This window comes from Nothoprocta perdicaria, unplaced genomic scaffold (assembly GCF_003342845.1).
Source record: "Nothoprocta perdicaria isolate Ctin4 unplaced genomic scaffold, notPer1 scaffold_236, whole genome shotgun sequence".
NCBI classification, from domain to species: Eukaryota; Metazoa; Chordata; class Aves; order Tinamiformes; family Tinamidae; genus Nothoprocta; species Nothoprocta perdicaria.
Genome location: NW_020455462.1, coordinates 559307 through 579567, shown reverse-complemented (window position 1 = coordinate 579567; position 20261 = coordinate 559307). Strand labels below are relative to the sequence as shown.

General features: G+C 39.6%; 1 protein-coding gene across 1 annotated transcript in view; it reads left to right on the top strand.

Annotated features, from left to right (window-relative positions):
- Positions 1-20261, top strand: part of BRINP3 (BMP/retinoic acid inducible neural specific 3) — a 139133-nt gene that overhangs the window by 89641 nt on the left and 29231 nt on the right. Inside the window, exons 4-5 of the mRNA XM_026039665.1 lie at positions 4168-4273; positions 6901-7137. Of these exons, the coding sequence (XP_025895450.1) occupies positions 4168-4273; positions 6901-7137 (343 nt within the window). The remainder of the gene's footprint in view (positions 1-4167; positions 4274-6900; positions 7138-20261) is intronic.

Here is a 20261-nt window from a genome sequence, read left to right as displayed (position 1 = left end):
TTGGTTTATCTGCTATAATAATTGGATAATCTGGARCTAAGCATGGTGTACGATGCAGGGTTTCACTACAGCATGGTTAAAAATTATGTTTTCATCTGTGCCTTATGTTTTCTTCTTGTGCCTTACAAGATCGGGAGATATCTTCAACTGGTAAATTTTATGAGGTATAGAAGAGATCACAGCCAAGTTTTAGACTGGCTGAGAAAGTTTCAATTATACATAGGTTTTCCCTGGAAAATCCAGATCTTAATTTACTTCTGGTCCTATCACTTTGGTTCCTTTTTTTTTCTTTTTTTTTTTTTTTTTTGAGCTTAAATGCTTTCCATCCTTTTTATGATATTTCTGGTTTAAGTTGTAACATTAACCTTTAGTACTTACATTTTCAGGAACAGGAATTGTTGTTCCTTGTGCTCCTCTATGTGTGTGCAGGGGACCTTTTTATCAAGTAATCTAAGATGTTTTTAACACCTTTTTATTTCTCTTAAGAAATAATGTATTAATTTTTTTTAAGATAAGCACAGTAAAGGCAAAATACTTCAAAATTAACCAAAGCCAGTGCTTATATTCATCTAGACCGCTTTTTTTTTTCCCCTGCTGCTTTTCACAAAAAAAGGCAAGATTTTGTCTTTGCATTCTAATTCTTATTCACCCATTCCTAACCCCAGAAAATGATGTTCCTCTCAGCTACAYTGTTATTGTGACTAATACTGACCATGATTCTTATATATGGCCAAATGGTGCCGTCTTGCAAGTGAGGAGGAAGCAGTGAAAAATCCTGGCAGCAAAGGACAGTCTATTTAAAACCAAGGCATGAAGATATAAATCTCATAMTGAATCCTCTTGGGAAGCCCTTACATGGGCTGTGAAGAGCTGGGATGTTGCACCCGGGCTATATGTGCCCTAAAATTTAGTTTTGTGTCCTTGCTTTTTGTCCATTATACGGCAAAGGAATTACGCATGGAAAAGGATGGAGGGCTGCTGAAGGGGTTTTCCTTTAGTGGGCTGCTTTGCTTTTGCTTTCTGTAGTTACCCTGAGGTTTTATGTACATGAAATATTATTTTAATTTKTATCTGCACTGTCCTCTTTGTTTCTAATTTTTTTAACTAAAATATATAGGCTTCATTTATTGTTCGCTGCTCCGCTGTCTCTTCATGCAATAAAAGTTGTGAAAAAGTAATATTAGCATTCATTTAAGTGACTAGGACCAGGCAAGCAGAAGTATCTAAATATAAACCGAAACAAAATACTCAGCTTTTATTACCTCTTCGCTAAGAAGTCCATTATTTCTCCATAAGAGGACTTTGCTCTCGCACATTGCTCAAGGCTAGTTAAGAGAGATGGCTGATTCCTTCAGGGAAAACATCTGCCCTTAGTCCCTTTAGACAGCAGATTCAAGCCTTTATTTCAGCATATAAGTCGAGTAAGAGCCTTTTTTTATTATTTTTTCCCATAGCCTCCATTCTGGGAAACTGTCCATTGATTTCACTGGGGGTAAATCTTGTTTTAAGAGTGTAACAACAGAGCAAAGGCAGTTTGAGTAGCTCTCTGGCTCCATAAATAGTTGCATTTCCCAGGCAGGCAATGCCTTATGTGGGGATAAAAGCTTCCAATTTCACTGGTGGTGCAATGCAGCCATGGAGGTCAGAGCTTATTTCTGAGACATGTAGACTTCCCCTCCTGTGTTACCAGTTCCATCAAATGATTGATGGTGGAACTGATTTATTAAGTGTAAATGTCAGGATCTGGTCTTATCTAATTGTTAATTAGCTTCCTTGTAGTATTGCTTTCCCCTCTTCCTCAGATTTTCATCCAAAAGGACCTGAATTTCATTTACTTGTCAGAAACTGCTCCAGGTTTGGTCTCCTTCCATAGTTTTGCTCATTCTATTTCTGCCATAGTCCAGGGAGACTTTTCTCCATGGGTAGCACCACGTGTGGACAACGAGGTTGCTGCTAAAGTACTATTTGAATGCTTAAAATATTAAGCTGGGTTATACAAATCTGAACACGGGATGCCTGTTTGGAAGCATTGTCTCATTCTCCTTTGTGTGGCATAGTTATCCCTCTCSGAAGCCAAATGTGTATTTTAAAAAACCTTCCCAAAGAGGCGGATCCTTTATGCAAGAAGGCGCCCCACCTCTGCATGGGTATGTAGTTAGGGATATTAGCTCTGTGCATTTGCAAAGGCACACCAGGAACCAAAGCTCCACGCAAATATATTTCCCTTTCATTAGGAAAGCCTTCCCTCGGCTTAATTATCATGGCCAAAAAAAAAAAAAATGCAGTGTTTCCTAGGGAAAAACTACCCACTGATATCACAGGAACTGAGCCCTGCTAAAGAGCTAGGAGGTATGTTCTCTGTGCACTTCTAATCGGGTCGTTATCACCATGGTTATGAGTTTTAACTGACTGCAAACTGTAGGCATTTGTCTCATTAATGCCAAATGTTATGGTTTATTTCTGGGAAGCGAAAGCCCTGCTGCCTGGGGGAACCTGCTCTGCGATAATCTTTGAAAACAAGGCACTCGAGACTCGCCTACCTGGCTCGTGTCAGACGGGTTTACACATATTTCTTTGCTGGTTCTTGGGGAGTTTTGGTTATTAAATAACTTCTTTTTTTTTTTTTTTTTTTTTTTTTCCTCGCGGTATTTTGCTCTGTGAGTTGGTGTTTTTTGTGGACTGTGAGCCTAGAGCCTGCAGAAAAACCCATGTGGTTATGATGGTTTTTTTGCTCCTCTGCAATCACTTCTGGGCTATGCTGGCATTTTGGTATTTACTTTGCATTTACGGCTTACCTTTCCCCATCCCGTTCTTGGTTTCTCTCTTATTTCGTGCCTTCAGACACCCCATGATCGAGGGACCGAGTTTAATCACACTTCTGTGTCTGGAGGATAATTAAATAAGTGACATTCCTTTTCCAATTTCATTTGTGTCACTGCGGTCTCCTTCCTGTTACCGAAGGAAAGCACAATATTGGGATTTCAGTAACAAGGGGATTGAGACAGAATTCATTCATTTGGACCATTTGTTTTCCCTGTAGTTCGCTTTGTCATTAAAATGAGTTACCCAGAATTGAAATCCTGCCACTTGATCTGAAAATGTGTCYGGAAGTTGAGCCTTTCTTCCATAATCTCCAATTTAATTCATCAGCTGCTTAATTTTTTTTTCCTGAAAAAACCACCTTGCCTACGTAGGCTTTATGTAGCTATGAGAGAACATGTAGGAAACCTTCTTTTTGACCTCAGACTGAAGATCCATCTGCAGGAGGGTGGAACTGGGGTGGTTTGCAYTGGTTTTGACCTTTCTTCATTGTATATCTGTTGTATGTTGAGTTTCTATGTTACTTTTTGSAATATATTTTTGCATGCAGAAGCTAAGGCCACCAGAGCTTTGCTCTGGCAACCTCCGTCTTCCTCTGGCAGAAGAAGACTGTGCKGTTAAGCAAATATAATACATAACATAAATACATAAATTTGAGTGGAAACTTAWGTTTTGGACCAGATCCTTATTATTGTTGAATTTCTAGTCCAAACTTGGACCAGAATTTTGCCATTACTTACTAATTTTCCTCATTTTGCTATCTCAGGAGGTATAAGAATGATGAAAATGAGTGGGAATCATGAAACTGGCTCTATGGTTTCTATGTTTCAAATTGTTTGGGGATGCTGCAATGCCCCATAGACAAAAGATTGAAAACAAAATCAAACCACAAATAATAGTAACTGGAACTGGAATAATAGTAGCTAGAAGGAACTGCCTAAATACATGATAAGTGCAGTCTTTCAGAGCAAGGATAGAATTCACCAAATGTCTTTTGTTGGTTGCAATAAAGTCTAGAACTTAATGCCTAATTTTAGGCATTTAGACCTTTCTAGGTGAAACCTGCCTTTTAGACCTTTCCCAGGTGAAAAACAACCGAGAAAAGTATGTCAAGGTTTATCCATGACTTCAACAAGGAGTTACCACAYGCACAAGTCAGGGAAAACTGCATCCTTCCTAATGAATTGCAATTGAGCTCATTCTGATTGAAATAAGTCATCTGTAGATCCCTTGAATCCATTTTTTAAGGAGTCCTTGAGGTAGAAACAGCTCTCTACAACTTTGAGACCAACCTGCCRAGCCTGTTGCCAGTGCCGCAGCAAACGGTTGTGCATTCCCTTCCACCAGGTGACGGAGACGCGGACCGGTCCTCTCGGCTGCAGTAACTATGACAACCTAGATTCCGTCAGCTCCGTTCTGGTGCAGAGTCCTGAGAACAAGATTCAGTTGCAAGGTACGTCGCTGCAATTTCACTAATTTGTTTGGAACCCGGTGGCATTTATCATGCTGTTTGTGGGTTTTTTTTACTTTTTTCCCCACCTCATAAAAGGTCATTTTCATAATTTTTTTCCCTTTTTGTCCAGTAAGTAAATTCTAACAAAGCGAAAGAAATGTCAGCGACTCGTGTTGCCTTTGAAATGGAAACGACATCTGTCAGAAAATAATGTGAATAATGCTGTTACCATTTTTACAGCCCTATTTAGGGCTTAAAATCACTTATGCACCTTTTAYACCATGTGAATCCCCACTGATTCCAGGGAACCACATTCAGCAGGTTCAACCTCCTCTGTAGACRCCCAAGTAGTAGCATCTTTGGAGCATGAAGACTTTAGATGTAAATTTAGGTAGACCATGAATAATGCAGAGTCCAAAGGCTCCCCCGGGACTTTTAAGCAAACCTATGAAGGCATCACATTCATCAGAATAAAATAACAATTATAGAAAAACAAATGCAATAAGAAGCTTCATTCCTAAGCCAATTTTTGTAGGTCCCGGTAGCTGTTTACCTCTCCCTGCATGTCAGGCACCCCATGAGCATCTCATTATTACTCCTAGGAAAGATTAAATTCACTTTAATTTACTTGCATATACCACTAATAAAGGGAATATAATAGCAGAGCAGTATGGAGAGGAATGCTATAAATAGCAGTGTTTACCTCTGATATACTTGTGTGTGATAACAAAACGAGCAGAATTTGGTTCTCGGTTTGCAGTTTCAGGTGGTTCATTACACAATTATTTCCTGTTTTAAGTGCTCTTGCTATTGGTTCATGAATCAGCTAAAGAGATGGCATGAAGCTTTTGCTGATTATTAGGAATGATTCTCAGGAAAGGATTATATTCTTGTTTAACATATCCACAAACTTTTCATTTTTTTCCCCCTTTCCCTCCTACCTCTACAAGGAAAGAACAGGTTAAATGCAATGCATTCACACGACGATTTTTACAGGCAATATATATTTTCTTGAAGACGATCCCATCATTTTTTCACTTTTATGCATTTAAAAGTCTCCAGAAATCATTTGCTCYTCTGAAAGCTCTCCGGCATTTGAATGACGTTTGTCAACTGGGAAATTAGCCTTTGCCTCCATCCGAGAGAGCTGAGACACATGCTGCTGGCTTGTCATTAAAAGAAATGTATTATTAGAGTGCCTTAACCTGTTTCGTATTTATAAGTTGAGCAAGACACAGTGCTGCCTGTCTCAAATTGCTTTTTGTTTCAGCATTTCAAGGCTTTCTACGTGTGGCCGGGCAGCAGGAGCTTCACAAGTTTTGATACGAGGCAGAAGAAAGCACAACGAGCTGGTTTAAACCTCATCTGTGGTCTCCTGTGCTTTTTTGATGTGGCCTTCTAACTTGGAAACGCCATAAAATAACAGCTATAGCTATTATTTTTACTTATGTAACAATAAGRAACAGATGTCCATGGAGCTGAACATGCACCTATATGACACATGATTTATCCATATACTGGATATACATACATTTACATATATGGGTCATTTGGAATATTTCTACCTAAAATACTCAACCCCATCATAGGGACCACACTAACAACAGTATTTTCAGTTGAAGAGGCTTACATTKCTGATCACCAGTATTCCCAATTTTTACTCTGTCTGCTCCACGCTTCCCACATATAACATGCTTTAGCAAGACCTATGCTTGGCATGGCAGGACAAGAAAGTCTGGCAAAGAAGTCTGATCCCTTCCAAGATACAGTAGCATCTGCTTGATTGCACCTTCCCCAAGCTGCATAAGGTGTCCAGAGGGCATCACCAGATGAAGGAGGACTATGGAGGATGTAATACGCGCATGCACTGAAAAAATTCAACAGCAAAACTCCATWGGTTTTGTCCAAAATTATATAATTATGCCTCCTAATGACTCATCATACACATATTTTTGCACCACACTTAGGGAGAAAAGGCCACTAAATACCACTGCTGTGAGACATGAAATATCAAGTTAATTTTATTTTTCTAACATTTCCTCAGCTCTTCCCAACCTCCTTGGTTTGTCTCTGCAGAATTACGCACTGATAACTGGAGTCATTTAGATACTTTGGTACATTGGATGTGCCTTGTTGCATCCAAGGCAACACAGAGATTGATCCCACGACAGAAYGGAGAAATTTACCTTCTCCCCTCCCTTTTACCAATTTTCCTGTCTCTTCACTCTCATTCTTGCTGCCTTTCCAATTGCTTTCCCTTTGTGGGCACTCTCCAAATCTGCATTAAACACTGGCACCTTGGTTGCAATTCAGCTGCTTGCTGCAAAGCTCTTGACTGTTTACTCTGCAATTCTTAACGAGGAGAAGTTGATGGCATCCTTTCTTTCTGCTTTTGACAATCCCCCCTTAAAAATAAATGGCCCCAGTAAATTAGAACTTCCCCTTTTCCTTCTCTCTTCTCTTTTTTCACTTTATTATTTAATATTATTTTATTTATTGTATATTAAATTTTAAAATATTTTTATTTATGTTCTTTTATTATTAATTGCAAATTATTATTATTTTTATTAATAATACATGCATAGGGGAAGTGCTCCTCTACATAACACTTACTTTATATCCTTCAGGGCTTCAGGTCATCCTGCCCGAGTATCTGCAGGAGCATTTTGTGCAGGCAGCGCTCAGTTACATCGCCTGCAACTCGGAAGGGGAGTTCATCTGCAAGGACAATGACTGCTGGTGTCAGTGCGGGCCCAAATTCCCCGAGTGCAACTGTCCCTACATGGACATCCAAGCCATGGAAGAAAACCTGCTCCGCATAAGCGAGACCTGGAACGCCTACAACAGCGACTTTGAAGAGTCYGGTAAGAGAATAATTGAATAATTATTGACTTGCATACTGCAAAATGTATCTGTATGGTGGCCTCCACTTGCAATCACCAGATCCATATGGAGCTATATGTCCAAAACTAGGCAGATACACTGGGTCAAAGTTTCTCCTGTGCTTCTTTATCCCATCCCTCCAGAGACAGCTAGGTTGGCTCAGAAAGTGCAGTCCGCCTCAGTTTACCAAGCCCATAGCAATATAAGTTAATTGTATCTTGCTTCTTCCAGTGATTTCTGTTTAAGTGGACTTAGCCAATTTGTCTCTATGACACGTTTCTGCTGCACTGGTTGTCTCTAAAGCATCAAGGTTGGTTTCATACATCACTTCACCTGTCCTTATCATCACAACTTCCAGTCCCATGGAGAATGGGAACGGCAGGTAAAATCAGCTTTTGAACAACTGTTTTCACAACTCACTCGCTCGGTAATATCAGAAACAGCTGCCCAGCCAGATGGTGGGAAAGTTAAGGGGAGCTCAGCAGAGCTGGGAAAAATCATGCGAAAACAAGAGAAACAATGGAGAGAGGGAAGAAAGAGGGGGAAAAAAAAAGCAGAAAGAAGGAGAGTAAAAGCAGAAAAAGCAGAATGAAAGAAGAAAAAGCAAAAAAAAAAATTCAATTGAAGAGAAAAAAGTAAGTAATAGAAAAAGAAAAAGCAGGACAGTGGGAAAATCCAATGCACGGGGGAAAATCCAACGCAATGGGGATGAGGAGAGTGTAGAAGAATGGAGAAAAATTATGATGATTCTTAACTGTGAACATGCACATCTGTGTTGATCCATTTTTTACTGTGGTTGTTGTCTTGCTAAATAATGTTTTCTTGACTCATAGTTGAGCTTTTCAAAAGACCCTAAATCCACTGTCTTCAGCTGAGCTTTAGTGAGACTTGAGGTGTTTGAGTCTCCCCTTTAAAGAGCTGCGGGCATTTTTGCAGCCCCTGTCTCACTCCTCAAACGAGGAAACAGGAATTATCATGCATTTACCCTGGAGGATCACAGCCGTCAATGACTATAAAATGTTTCATTTCTGTGCACATAAAACCCATCATTTTTGCAATGGCTATTTTGACACCATTAGCCCTTTCTGAAGTCCTGCTTTCACTGATTGCCCTCTAAGCCAGGTAGACTGAATCTAAAGAAAGACATGGCTTTGTTTACTATATTTTGCCCAGCACAAATGGGATGTGACATTAACACATTAAGGACAACKATGTGTGTGTGTCAGCTGGGTCATTGCTAGAAGGGTTTATTCAAGAGAGGGACACAGAATTTTTTAACATCARTAAGCCCCATGTCACACTCTTTGGGCCTTGAATTATTTAAATTATTTGTAATTTAATAAATATACAAACCACGTATAGATCTCCCTGGTAGCTTAGGAATTTCCTGCTTTCATTTATGGACTGTTTGGCACAAAGGTGTGTGCCGCAAGATGATGCAGGTGACCTCGCTGTGTTTGGGTCTGCAATTTGTTGGAAAAAAAGATGGCAAGTGAACGTTTGATAGATAACTTTGTTATTGCCCATTCAGCCTCCCATAAACCTATATAAATCAGAGCTTACTATCTGGAAAGCTCTTCCAGAAGTGCTGTCATACACAGACCGTAAACAGATTTCTAGCCACGTTGACTTTGGAGAAATAGGCTGAAAAACATGGGGATTATGAAACATTTAAACTATGAAACATTCCCTTTGCAAAGATCAGCACTATCTGATCCATGTTAAGAGCAGGTTTTTGGGTATAGAAATGCCTAGCATTGAACAAAGGTAATAAGTTAAATAGATTTTGTCCGACTTCCTTATGGCAACTATACTCCTCAGGCTTTGTCTGAATCCACATGTGTCAGCTTTTGGGTTAGGAGTACCTCATTTTTCTTTCAATGAATTTATAATAAAAATAAATTAGCTAGACAGGTAAGCGGGAAAGAGGGCAAGAGTAAGTAGTGACTTGAAGTTGATAAGGGAGAGGTTAACCCAATGCTAATAAAACCATATAGCTACTGCTAACTTACAGGAATAAATGAACGAATCAATTCCTTTCACAGGAATGATCCCCAGATATAAGTTACATATAAGTGTATTCATTGTCTAAATTTCCTGCCTTCCAACCCCTTCCTTATCTTACATATAACAAAATAGTTTTCTCAATACAGTGACAAGTTTTGTCCCGAGATAAAACCTGCTGGGTTCACTTGAGGTTGTGCAAATTATCTGTGGACAGAATTTAGCCTAAAGAGGAAGAAGCAAATATTCTGTGTAAGATGGCTTGTTTGCTGTCGCTGTTATCTCCCCTTCTGTCTGTTCCAGATAAAACAACTGAGCAATAGATTTTTCAAAGGGAAAAAGTGGCAGTTTTTCGGTTCCTAACTCCCATTGAAAATCTATTGGTAGCTAACTGCTGTTTGCCTCTTTGAAAATCTCTGACTGAGCCTCCAGTCATAAACGCAAGGAAAAAAAAAAAGCCATTATTTTCTCTAAGACCTACAGCTCTCTTCCAAATTAAGCAGATTGCAATATTGTTGTGCTTTTTAAATCATAAGATGCAGAAAGAAAACATCTGCCCCTATAGCTCAAAGTCACATCTTTTGCATGGGACAACTGCTGCTGCATAGAGCTGACTTTTCATTCTGGCTGCTCTCTGCGCACATACCAAACCACCATGAGTAATCATGTKAAATGAGTGATAAAATTAAGGAAAAAGGGTGGATGTACCTCTCTGAAGAATTTTACCTGGCTCTTGTAGAGGAGAATTTTGATTTCCAGTTGGAGTTTGCTGGTAGCACCAGGGCAGCTTTGGGCGGCTGTGATTAATAGAGGCTTGAGGACCAAGTGAAATTGCAATTCGCAACATGTCATTCCTCCTTACGTGCAGGTTTCACTTCTCTCGGGCTTGTCTGGCATCGTTTAAGAACTCCAAATCTATTTTAGAGGACATGGATCGGTATGTTATTTATCTCACAGGAGACCCGGATGGCTTTTTCATCTTTCTAGTTGCCCTCAGAAATACCTACTCGATCACCATTAGCTCCCTGAGTCTCCTATAACCACTTACTATCGGGGCAGGTAGTGTGTCCTCACTCAAAGAAAAGACAAGAGAGCTTCTTCAGGTTGTTTTCCCTAAGCCATTTGTTTATTCCTTATCATATCTTGAGCAGCTAAGTCTGAAGGCCCCTCCTTGCAAGAGTAGCAGCAATTCCTTCCTTTTTTTCCCCCAATATCAGGACCATGTGTGATCCTTGGGTCCACATGCTACTCCATTCTCTTTGTAAATCTTTTCTTTCCTGTTCAGGAAAGACTTAAGCACCCAAATGCTACCTAGTTTCACACACTGAACAAGCCTCAAATGATTCCCTAAAAAAAGTTCTAAAATTTAGATGCATTTAAAGTATGGTAAGGCATTTTGCAGCTTACTGTCCCACCAGCGTTAAAGCTGGGATTAGTGAACATCTTCTCTTTTTGTACACCACTGATTTGGGAATCTTCTGGGACTCCTAAGAAGACTTAATAAGCAAAAAAGTAAATTCCAACCTGCAACTCTGCCAACCACTGGCTGGCAACAGCACTCTGGAGAGTTTATGACCCACCACTTTGAAACACCTGGAAGGCAAAAAGACCTGTAAAAAGTCATAAATCATTTTCTGACAGCAAAGTTTACCAAAAGGCTGGTTTATTTTAACAGCCTGCTCATTAGGCCAGCTTATCCTAATCCTAGTGGATGGGAGGAGATGGCAGAATAAGAATTAATATGGCCATAAATAGCGTGGTCTTTCACCACAGTTACTGCTAGACCAGCATTTCCTTCCTCAAAGACAATGTCTTCCATGTCTCCTTCCAAGCTCCTTGCTAGATTTGGTTAGTAGTTTTTCCTTGGTATAGTGAAAATAAGAGAGACATAACCGGTATTTTTTCTTAATAGTTAAGAACCAATATAATGGGATTTATAGAGGAGAGGAGGCCAGCCAAATACGCTGCACTGCCTGCAGGAAATGAAGGAAAAAATATGGAAGTTGATGGTGGAATCTGGCAGCAAGGCTAAGAATATGGTCCTGTGTGCCACCATAATTCTCCTGTGGTTGGCTGCTGCGTACCTTTGGAAACTTGGCCACTTCATTTAAACAATTTATGTGAAAAAAAGTAAATCCTTCTTCCATCCAAGCATGTATTTTCATAAATAGCTCATGTGCAGCAGCAGCTTGCTGCCTTGCCATTGCAATTTTCCCAAGTGCTGAGCTGTTCATTTTTTTTTTCCTGTTGAAGGCAGCAAAACATCTCTTGGAATACTTCTTTGAAGGTCATGGGATAAGGAAATGTGCCACAAAGATACTATGCAGCATGTTTTCAAAAATATGGAAAACTTACACTTTCCAACATTCAGTTTAATCATAAAATACCGTAGAAGGACATACACATCTCCAACAGATTGGGCAGAAAACGTACAGTCTCAGTTGTGGTTTTAGGTGCTCCCCTGATGTGCTTATTTTAATCACTTGAAGAGCATTAAGTTCACRGATTCGGTGTATGTGCTTAAATGTTAAGCATCAGCTTAGAGGGAGCAGAGCAGGAGCATCTAGTACCTTTAAGATATTACCAAATGTGTGGCACCACAGATATAAGTGAAACCCTTCTGTAAATATTTCAAAATATATCCTGCTTCATCTTAGAAGTCAAACTTCTGTTCTCAAATACGGAGTTTGGTTCTTCCGACTTCTGCATCTGTCTTGCAGAGATATTGCAAACGGTGGAATTCAGAAAGTGACAGAAGCTAAGTGCACCCAAAGTCAATGGATATTAACTTTCAAATAAATATTTGCTGAAACTGCTGTTCATGGCAGCTTGCCTCCCCATCATCGCTGCGATGGCAAAGTAYGAGCTGATCTGATTTGCTAGTGCAAGCTATTTCTTTTTTATCCCTGGATTCAATGGATTTGGACTTCATGGCTAAAGCCCTTCATAATAATTCCAGGGTAGCTTCTTAGTACGCAGAGATGCAGTTCACATGTGCCGACTTGCAGTCATCTGAAAAGATGGACAGGTTTGAAGGGTTCGCTTGGAAATTAGGTCTGAATCCTCAGTTAATGTGCAGCAGCATTACATGCAAAGTTAGCAGAGTTTGCATCAGCATAGCCTTTGTTTTGAGACTTTACAGTCTCAGTTCAATTATATTTTGCCTTTTCTTTATAAAGACTTTCTTTTTTTYTCTTTTTTCTTGCAAGAAAAGAGCTGGGTGCAGAGGGTTGAGGAAAACAGCTTCTGAATGGCTGATAAATTGATTATTGAATTAAATATCAGTAAAAAGGGGAGGAACTGGCCACTCTTGAAGTTAATCTAGGTCTTAATCAGTGGGAACGATAAAATATCATCTTTTAGCGAAATCAAGAATGACAGTTCCAATTGGCACGAACATGGAAGCACAAAGCACCTTGGGGAAGACTTCTTCTCACCCTCTGCTGTTCTTCAGAATTTAGTATAGATGGGCAGCATTGCCTTTGTGGTTACTGAAGCCTTAGAGAGCTGCAAAGAAGGAAATCTGTTTGCTTCCAAAGCCAGAAASCAGCCATGAGAGTTACACAGCTACATAAATACACCCACAGCAAGCGACGGTATTTGCTCTCAAACCCGACACAAACCTCTTATTATTTCTCCGGGAAGAGGATTTCACTGCCTCGTTATTTTTGCTTCTAGAGATTGCTGGATGCCAATCACACTGCTATATGCCAGTTGAAGAGCTTGGAGGTTGTTGCAGGGGTTTTATTTGTTCCTTTTTTTTTTTTTTTTTTGAGTCAGTTTGAATAATAATTTTGAAAACAGTGGAAGTAGCCAGTGTAGTCAGAATGATTGAATTCACCCTGGAAAAAATATATATATATGTGTGTGTATATGTGTGTGTATATAAATATATGCATACATATATACACATATTTATACTGAAATAGAAATAAAACTGTGCTGAAGATGGGAATCATAGACATCTGGTTCGACAGAACGTGTTCGGTAACAGCCAGGGACAAATGAGGACGCTCTGCAGGAAATGTGAACCCCCACGTGAGCCACTGGGACATTTCCTTCAAAAGCAAAACAGTGTTTGCTTGTTTGTTTTTCATCACGCCGTTGCCATGATGTCATTTTTTCAAGCTTTTGCTTGTTTGTTTTTCATCACGCCGTTGCCATGATGTCATTTTTTCAAGCTTTGGAATCATCTTAATTTCAAATTGTGGGAATATCTTTAAGTAAGTGGTGCATGGAACTCAATTAGCATTTCTTGCATGTGGTTCATTCTTTTTCTTCCTTTTCATCAGGCCAACACTTTAAAATATTGCTAAGATTATATTGTCTTGTCTTCTTTCTGGGCAACCCTACAGCCAGACTGAACTAAGTCAGGGACTTAYCATTCTAACCATGTCTCCAGTTGGAAAAACTGAGTATCTTTTTGCTTGGCTTTCCAGTAAGCCACTGTTTTTCACTGTTCCTCTGCTGGGAGCTCTTCCTCAGAGCTGCTTTAGCAAATATGAGTGCCAGGGGAATCCTGCTCATTGCCTCTCACTACCTTCAAATCAAAGTCACTCAGCTGACAGGAAAACAGTTTTCTTTTTCTTAACTGCCAAGCCTGCAGATTCACTGCATGATGTAGACATCAGCATGGATGCTGGCCTTCTCCCTCCATCATTAGTAATAACTAACTGGCTTAAACCCAAATAATGTCTGTGGTAGCTCCTGTGCAGCTTTTCTTGCTGTAGTTTTGTTTTCAGACTTCCTTTGGAAAGTATTGGGTAAAATGACTTTGTTTTTTGTAGGGTTCCCTGTGATCCTTTTAGTATAGAGGGAGATTAAAAAATGAGAATCTACATTTTAAGACATTTTAAAGCACAGTGTAGAAATGCAGAAAATGTCTATTTTTCACCTGTTTTAGCTCACCAAAGATAAGCACAAGGACAGAATCTAGGATGCAGGTTTCATTTGGAAATGTCATATTACATGTAGATGTTGCTATATCTGCTCACAAGAAACTTTTGCTGTTGTCAGGGAAGCAAAGTGCCCAGACTGACTTCTCCAAGCCTGTGGCTGAGGCTCCAAGTCTTAAATAACATCGTGACGTGAGTAGATTTGACTTGGCATTACAGGCAGCCAGTAAATCTGGAGCCCTGTATTACCATTTGCAGAGAAGACCTTTTCCAATAGAAGTTCTCCTTCACTGGGGTCCAACAACATATTACTGACTTTGCYGTTGCCAGGTTTTAATTCAGATGGATGCAGCCTAAATGTAAAAAGGAAACCTGGGATCCAGACCGGGTTCTGCAGGATTTCTTTAGTTTATAAAACCCCCAAGCTTAATGTCATCCTTGAACAAGCTTTCCTCTTGTTGATGCAGCAGGATGGAGAGGTCATGTCGTTAGCATGGTTTACCAGAGCAGGCCGATTGCTATGCAAGGGAGGCTCACTTGAAATCTTAATTGAAAGACTCCTTGTGAAGAGTGTGAATGGATTCAGTGGCGGTTGAAGGTGCTTTTTAATCACTGAGAATAAAGACTTCAATCAATATGGTTCAAAACCATTTGCCCCTGAGCAGTAGAGCGGTGGCTCTCTTGAAAATGTTCCTACAGCTTCAGGCACGAAGCCAAAAAAACTCGGCCTCCCGAGTTCTTAATATAATTATTGTTTTCTCTATTATCTTGCAAGGGTGTTAATTTGCCTCCCAGTAATTAACTTCCCCGTGTGGCTGTCGGGAGGTTTAATCGATAGCGTGGGCGGATGCTCCAACCTGTCGCTCCTCCTGGGGCCGGTCCATGCCCTCACCCTGCCGAGGTCCTTTGGAAAGAGGCAGCTGGGATGTGCAGAAGTTCCAGGGAGAGCCAGCGTCCAAATTGTCCGTCCCCTGCTCCGAAAGGGAGAGCGTGGCCAATCCTGCCCGATGTAATCACAGACCTAAACGCATTAGAGGCCTCCTGCTATAAGCACCACCTGGCAAATCAACTTACTGGAGGTGTGCAAGGTGCTGCATTCGCCGACCCTTCAAGCCTCCTGATGACATTGTAATGGAAGAGGAGGAGCAGAAGGCTCCATCTAATGTAATTCTACTTATGTCCACCATGTGCGGGACATAATGTAATTCCCTTCAAAGCCAGTGACAAAACCTCATTCTTGGTAGGATTCCAATCAGCTCTGGCAGCTCTGGACTTTGTTTATTAAGAGCAATGTCATTYTGCGGCCGCTCTCTTCTTCTAGGGCACCGTTGTCTGTTCTGATTCATAGCRGCTTAAATCTTGTCACAGCTTAATGCTGATTATTTACTTCAATCTATTTTCCAAGATTTTTTTTTTGCCTTTACTCTTTCTCTTCCCTGAACTCAGTCCCTACGACTTGTTGCTTCTTTCTTTGTCCGATCTGATCTGCATGTTTTCATGACCAAGAAAAAAATGTGGTAGCTTTCCAGGTGGCAGAGGTTACGGCTAAATCTGAACCTAACTTTCTGTCCTATGTGTTATGTACATTTATGTTGCTGTAGCATATAATGGACTTCTACACGGAGTAGAAATTAGAATGRTTGTCCTGCAGGGCATACGCATGTATCAGGATAAAATTTGAAATGACAAATGCTTACAGAACAACAACCAGAAAAACTGGTATAACTGCAAATTCAGTTAAAGTAAATTTCAAGATAGAAGAAAGTTTGCCACTAATTTCAAAGAATTTGTAGTTGGTGCCTAGAAAGGCAAATGCTTTYAGAGAGCTGTGACCTAAAGTCACATCTGAAATAGCACCTGATGGGATGAAGGGAAGGCCCTTCAGATGTCAGGGTTTAGAGGAAAGCAAATTTTCTGGCACGGCCAGGTTTAGATTGAGAATAAGAAACAAGTATATATTTTTTTTGATTTTTAGAAAAGCTGACTCTCAGCAGAGTCAAAGGAACATGCAGCCTTTCAAACTAATCCTCATTTTGCAGCAAGATAGTCTGTCTGTCTTAGAATTGCAATTCCCCAGCATTTTCCTCTTTATTTGTGCACCATCAAGGCCAAAGGCTTTGGAGAGATGCGTTGCTGGTCTCTTGTTCTTTTAAGAGTTTGCAATTCATTGCATTAATTACAGATATAACTCATGCATACAATGTGTGTGTGTGTATATATATGTATCTGCATATATACATATAATGCATATATACATATAATACATATTTATAAGCATATTTGTGTGTGTGTACACATGCGCATATATGTGTGTGTGTGTGTGTGTGTATGTGTATACACATACATATATTTATGTATGTGTGTATATATATATGTGTGTGTGTATATATATTATATATATATATGTATATAATTAGTTGTAGTGTAGCATGGAAGGACCCGAGGATCTCCATTCCACAGCAATCCTACCTTCATGTACTGAGATATTTAGTCCTGGCCTCTCCTCCCTGCATAGCCTAGGATTTATAGGAGACATCCCGGTCTGCAGCATTCCTCACTGCAAAAAACAGCAGCAGCACCACAATAAAAACCCTTGTCCTTTGCAGGAATCTGGATAACTTGTTTCCTCTGGGTTCTGCAGAGACATTAGAGTGCAGCAGTTCAAGCAGTCTGGCTGGGATTAAATGTGGAATGTCTCTCCTCCTTCGTATGCAAACCGCATCTTTCCCCGCGCAATCATTTCCTCCCCGCAGTTTGTCCTTCAGAGAGTTCAAGAGAGAGTTCATTTGCTTGGGAAGAGCAAATGTTTTAAATACAGGGAGAGCTCAAGGATTTACACTAGCCAGGAGGAAAACATGAAGTTCAGCTTTGCTGTCTTCTCAGCAAAGAATAGAGTGGCTTTGCGCTGCAGTCCTGCGCTGCCTGGCACTGGATTGTTTCCCGATATGTAGTTCTTGGAATGCAGCTGCTGCTTCTCTTGACAAATTAAGTAATGTATCCCGAGCAACTAAAATTCATTGCAACATAAAAACAAATATATGTTCATTTTACTGCTTTGTTTTCTCCCGGCTTGTGAATCACAGTGGGCTATTTTAAAACCCATTTATCTTTTATAAATCTCTTTAATAATATCCGCACAATATTGCGGCAGCACTTTACTGAACAGCAGCCTTATCCAGCCACATAAAATGTAGGTCCTATTGCTTTTTATTCCCCCAGACTACAGCTCTGCTTGTCTCTGTGGTTTGAGGTTTCAATTTGCAACCCACCCTGCTATTTGACTTGCTTGTAGTATTTATTGCCCCAATTACAATTAAAAGCAGGGCTATGGGGAAGGAGTGACATTATTATGGTTGTCTTATTGGAGCAAAAAAAAAGTTTTTTACATACTGTAGGACCATGCAAAAGTGTGATAAACTCTGGGGGAATTATGCTATCTTTCCTATGCAAGCTCTTCTCTTTGCACTAATTGCACCAAGGTGAACCCCATGGAGGACATCATCACCTGGAGTCACATTTAAATTGATTATTAATATTCAAATTTATTTCTAATATTTATAATAATTTGGGGGGGAGGAAGTTATTGTGCCTACCACACAATATCGTGGTAACTACTGTATAAAGATATAGGAGGAGGCAGCTGCTTCCCTGAAGAACTTGCAGTCTAAGCAGAAAAGAGAGCCAAAGGGTAAAAGAGATAAGCATTGATCTACAAAATACTTGCAAATTTGGAGGAAAAAAAAAAAAAAAGAAAAAAGAATAAGCGTTCAATAATTTTGATGCATCACTCTAAAGTGCTACAAAGTGACAACATGAAAAATCATTCTGAAATGAAGGTCAAAGTGCTTTACTGTATTCTGTCAAAACCTCATCGTTTTGCAATGCTTCAGATTATAATACAAAATTAAAGGTTGACATTAAAATGTGAACTCGACTGCACTCCACCGAAGTGAAACATATTGATTGACTAGGAACAAAAAGCCAGACAGTCTTGCCATCTTCCTTTCAGATTTTGGAGGAAGCAGAGACATTTGGAAAAATTCAGAGAAATTTGACAGATCACCTTTTAACCTCAGAGGACTAAAAATACCTTCTGCAAAGGTGCATTTGCCATCTTTGCATTTTGGTTGGAGATGGAGACAGTGCCAAAATAGGGGCAGGATGGGGGCTATCGATGATCACCCAAGATGGACCTGGACAGGCTGGAACAAGGGGCTGAGATTTATATTTTCAGAATTCTCCTCGCATGCCCTTGCTTGTTAAGGATCAAAATACTGTGTTCATTTGCCTTCGGTCTGACACAATATTTTCTAGTGCCAAAGCAGAGCATCTTTTCCATACGCCCTCTTCTATCACTGTATTTATGTGCTCTTCCACGGAGCCAGAATCCTACCTAATACATTTAAAACAAGTTGAGGAGCTCAAGAGAAAGACAAGATAATATATATAAAAGGCAGGTGCACAGATTTTTACAGCCAATTCTTAAGAGTCACAAATGCTGCCAATCAAACTAATGCAAATCCACCATTTTATTCACAAGAAAGTTTGTCAAAGACATTTCATTATTACCATTCTYGGATAAATAAAGAGGGAAAAAATGTGTCATTAAAGCCTCATTTAAAGAAATGACAAAACAGACCATTTCAATTGCTTTCTGATGGTAGATTTTGACATGATAATGTGATATAAGAAAAGCTTTTTTTTTTTTTCTCTTCCAGACATACTTCTACCGCGTGTTCTTAAATGTTAAAAAAGAAGAAWAAAAAAAAAATCAAACAAACAGCTATAGTCTATATTCTTATTCATTTTACAAAATACCTATCTTATGTATGAGCCTCTTGTCAATATGGATTCATGTTTCAATTTATAAGGGATTCTTAAGCTCTCCAGGGAAAATAGTTTTTCACTTACTGTCAGACTATTTTTCCTAAGTCTTTTCTTTTTTTTTTTTTTTTGACACATTTCAAGATTGGTTTAAAAACAAAATTTCGGTTTAAGTTAGGTGATGAAATCCACAATTAGACAAGACAGGAACGAGCATTACTAAAACATTAYGCTGGAACTAACTCCCTAGAAAACAGGATTGCTGTTGTAAGATTATTTCATTTTATGTAGAATAGCAGATTTTGCGATGAAATTAAAGGACAATATAGAAGTTAACAGAAGGTCAGCTCTCCAGCTGTGCTCAGTTCTAAAGRCTGAGGTGATAGCTGACTTTTTTTGCATTTTTCTTTGATGTGAAACTTTTTTTTTTCCTAAACTTTCTTCCTATGTCTACATGCACTGTCACTCTGTTCAGCCATAATGCCATATCAACAGAAAAACAAATATGTAAAATAATATAATAAACATAACATATAAGTATACAGGAGCCAGACACTATTCCCAACCTTCACATATAGTGTCTAGTATTGGGAGATGTGTTATAGTATTGCCGTATTCCATTCCAACAATCCAGATTTTTAGCCTGTGGTACCATTATCAGCCCCGAGCATTGGATTTCTAAGGTGGCAGAAGTCTGCTGACTTCTAAAACACTTCCTAACATCCTCTCAGATAGATAGATTTTGGGACATAAGCTATTGCCTAGCACTTTGAATGGTTCAGAAAAGCTCCCCAAAGCACTCAMTCACTCCTGAAATGATCACTGTAATGTGTGATAAATATGCAGGGCTGGTAGTTGCAAATATAAAGAAGATCTATAGCACTAGGAAGAGAGGACACAGGGGTCCTCTTCTCCTCCAGTATGCAGAGCACCTTCTTTCCCTTAAAACAGGGAGTTCTCAGACCTTCCGATGAAATTGTTTGCATTAGTCTGGTTTTTGCTAGCTCAGCCCACATCATGGTCTGCTCTGATGGCAAGTACCCCACCAAGCTACACGTTAGGTAGCCCTAGGTATTTGTTACACCATAAATATGTCTAATATTCATCTGGTGTCAGCAATGAGTTTTGACTCTGTTGTCACCGTTTATGGTGACTCATTACCMCTGAATCACGGTTTGCCATGTCATTCACTAGTCACCATTAACACTGAAAASAAAACAGGGTATGGCCATCTAGAAAAAGTTAAGTAAACTCTATGCATTGCCTGATGAAGCAAATTTATTTTGCACTTTTTCCTTCACAACATTAGTAGACAATATGAAAAATTGCTCTGCATGTGCACCTAAGAGGGGTCAATCTGAAATTAAGAAGTGCTGAAATCC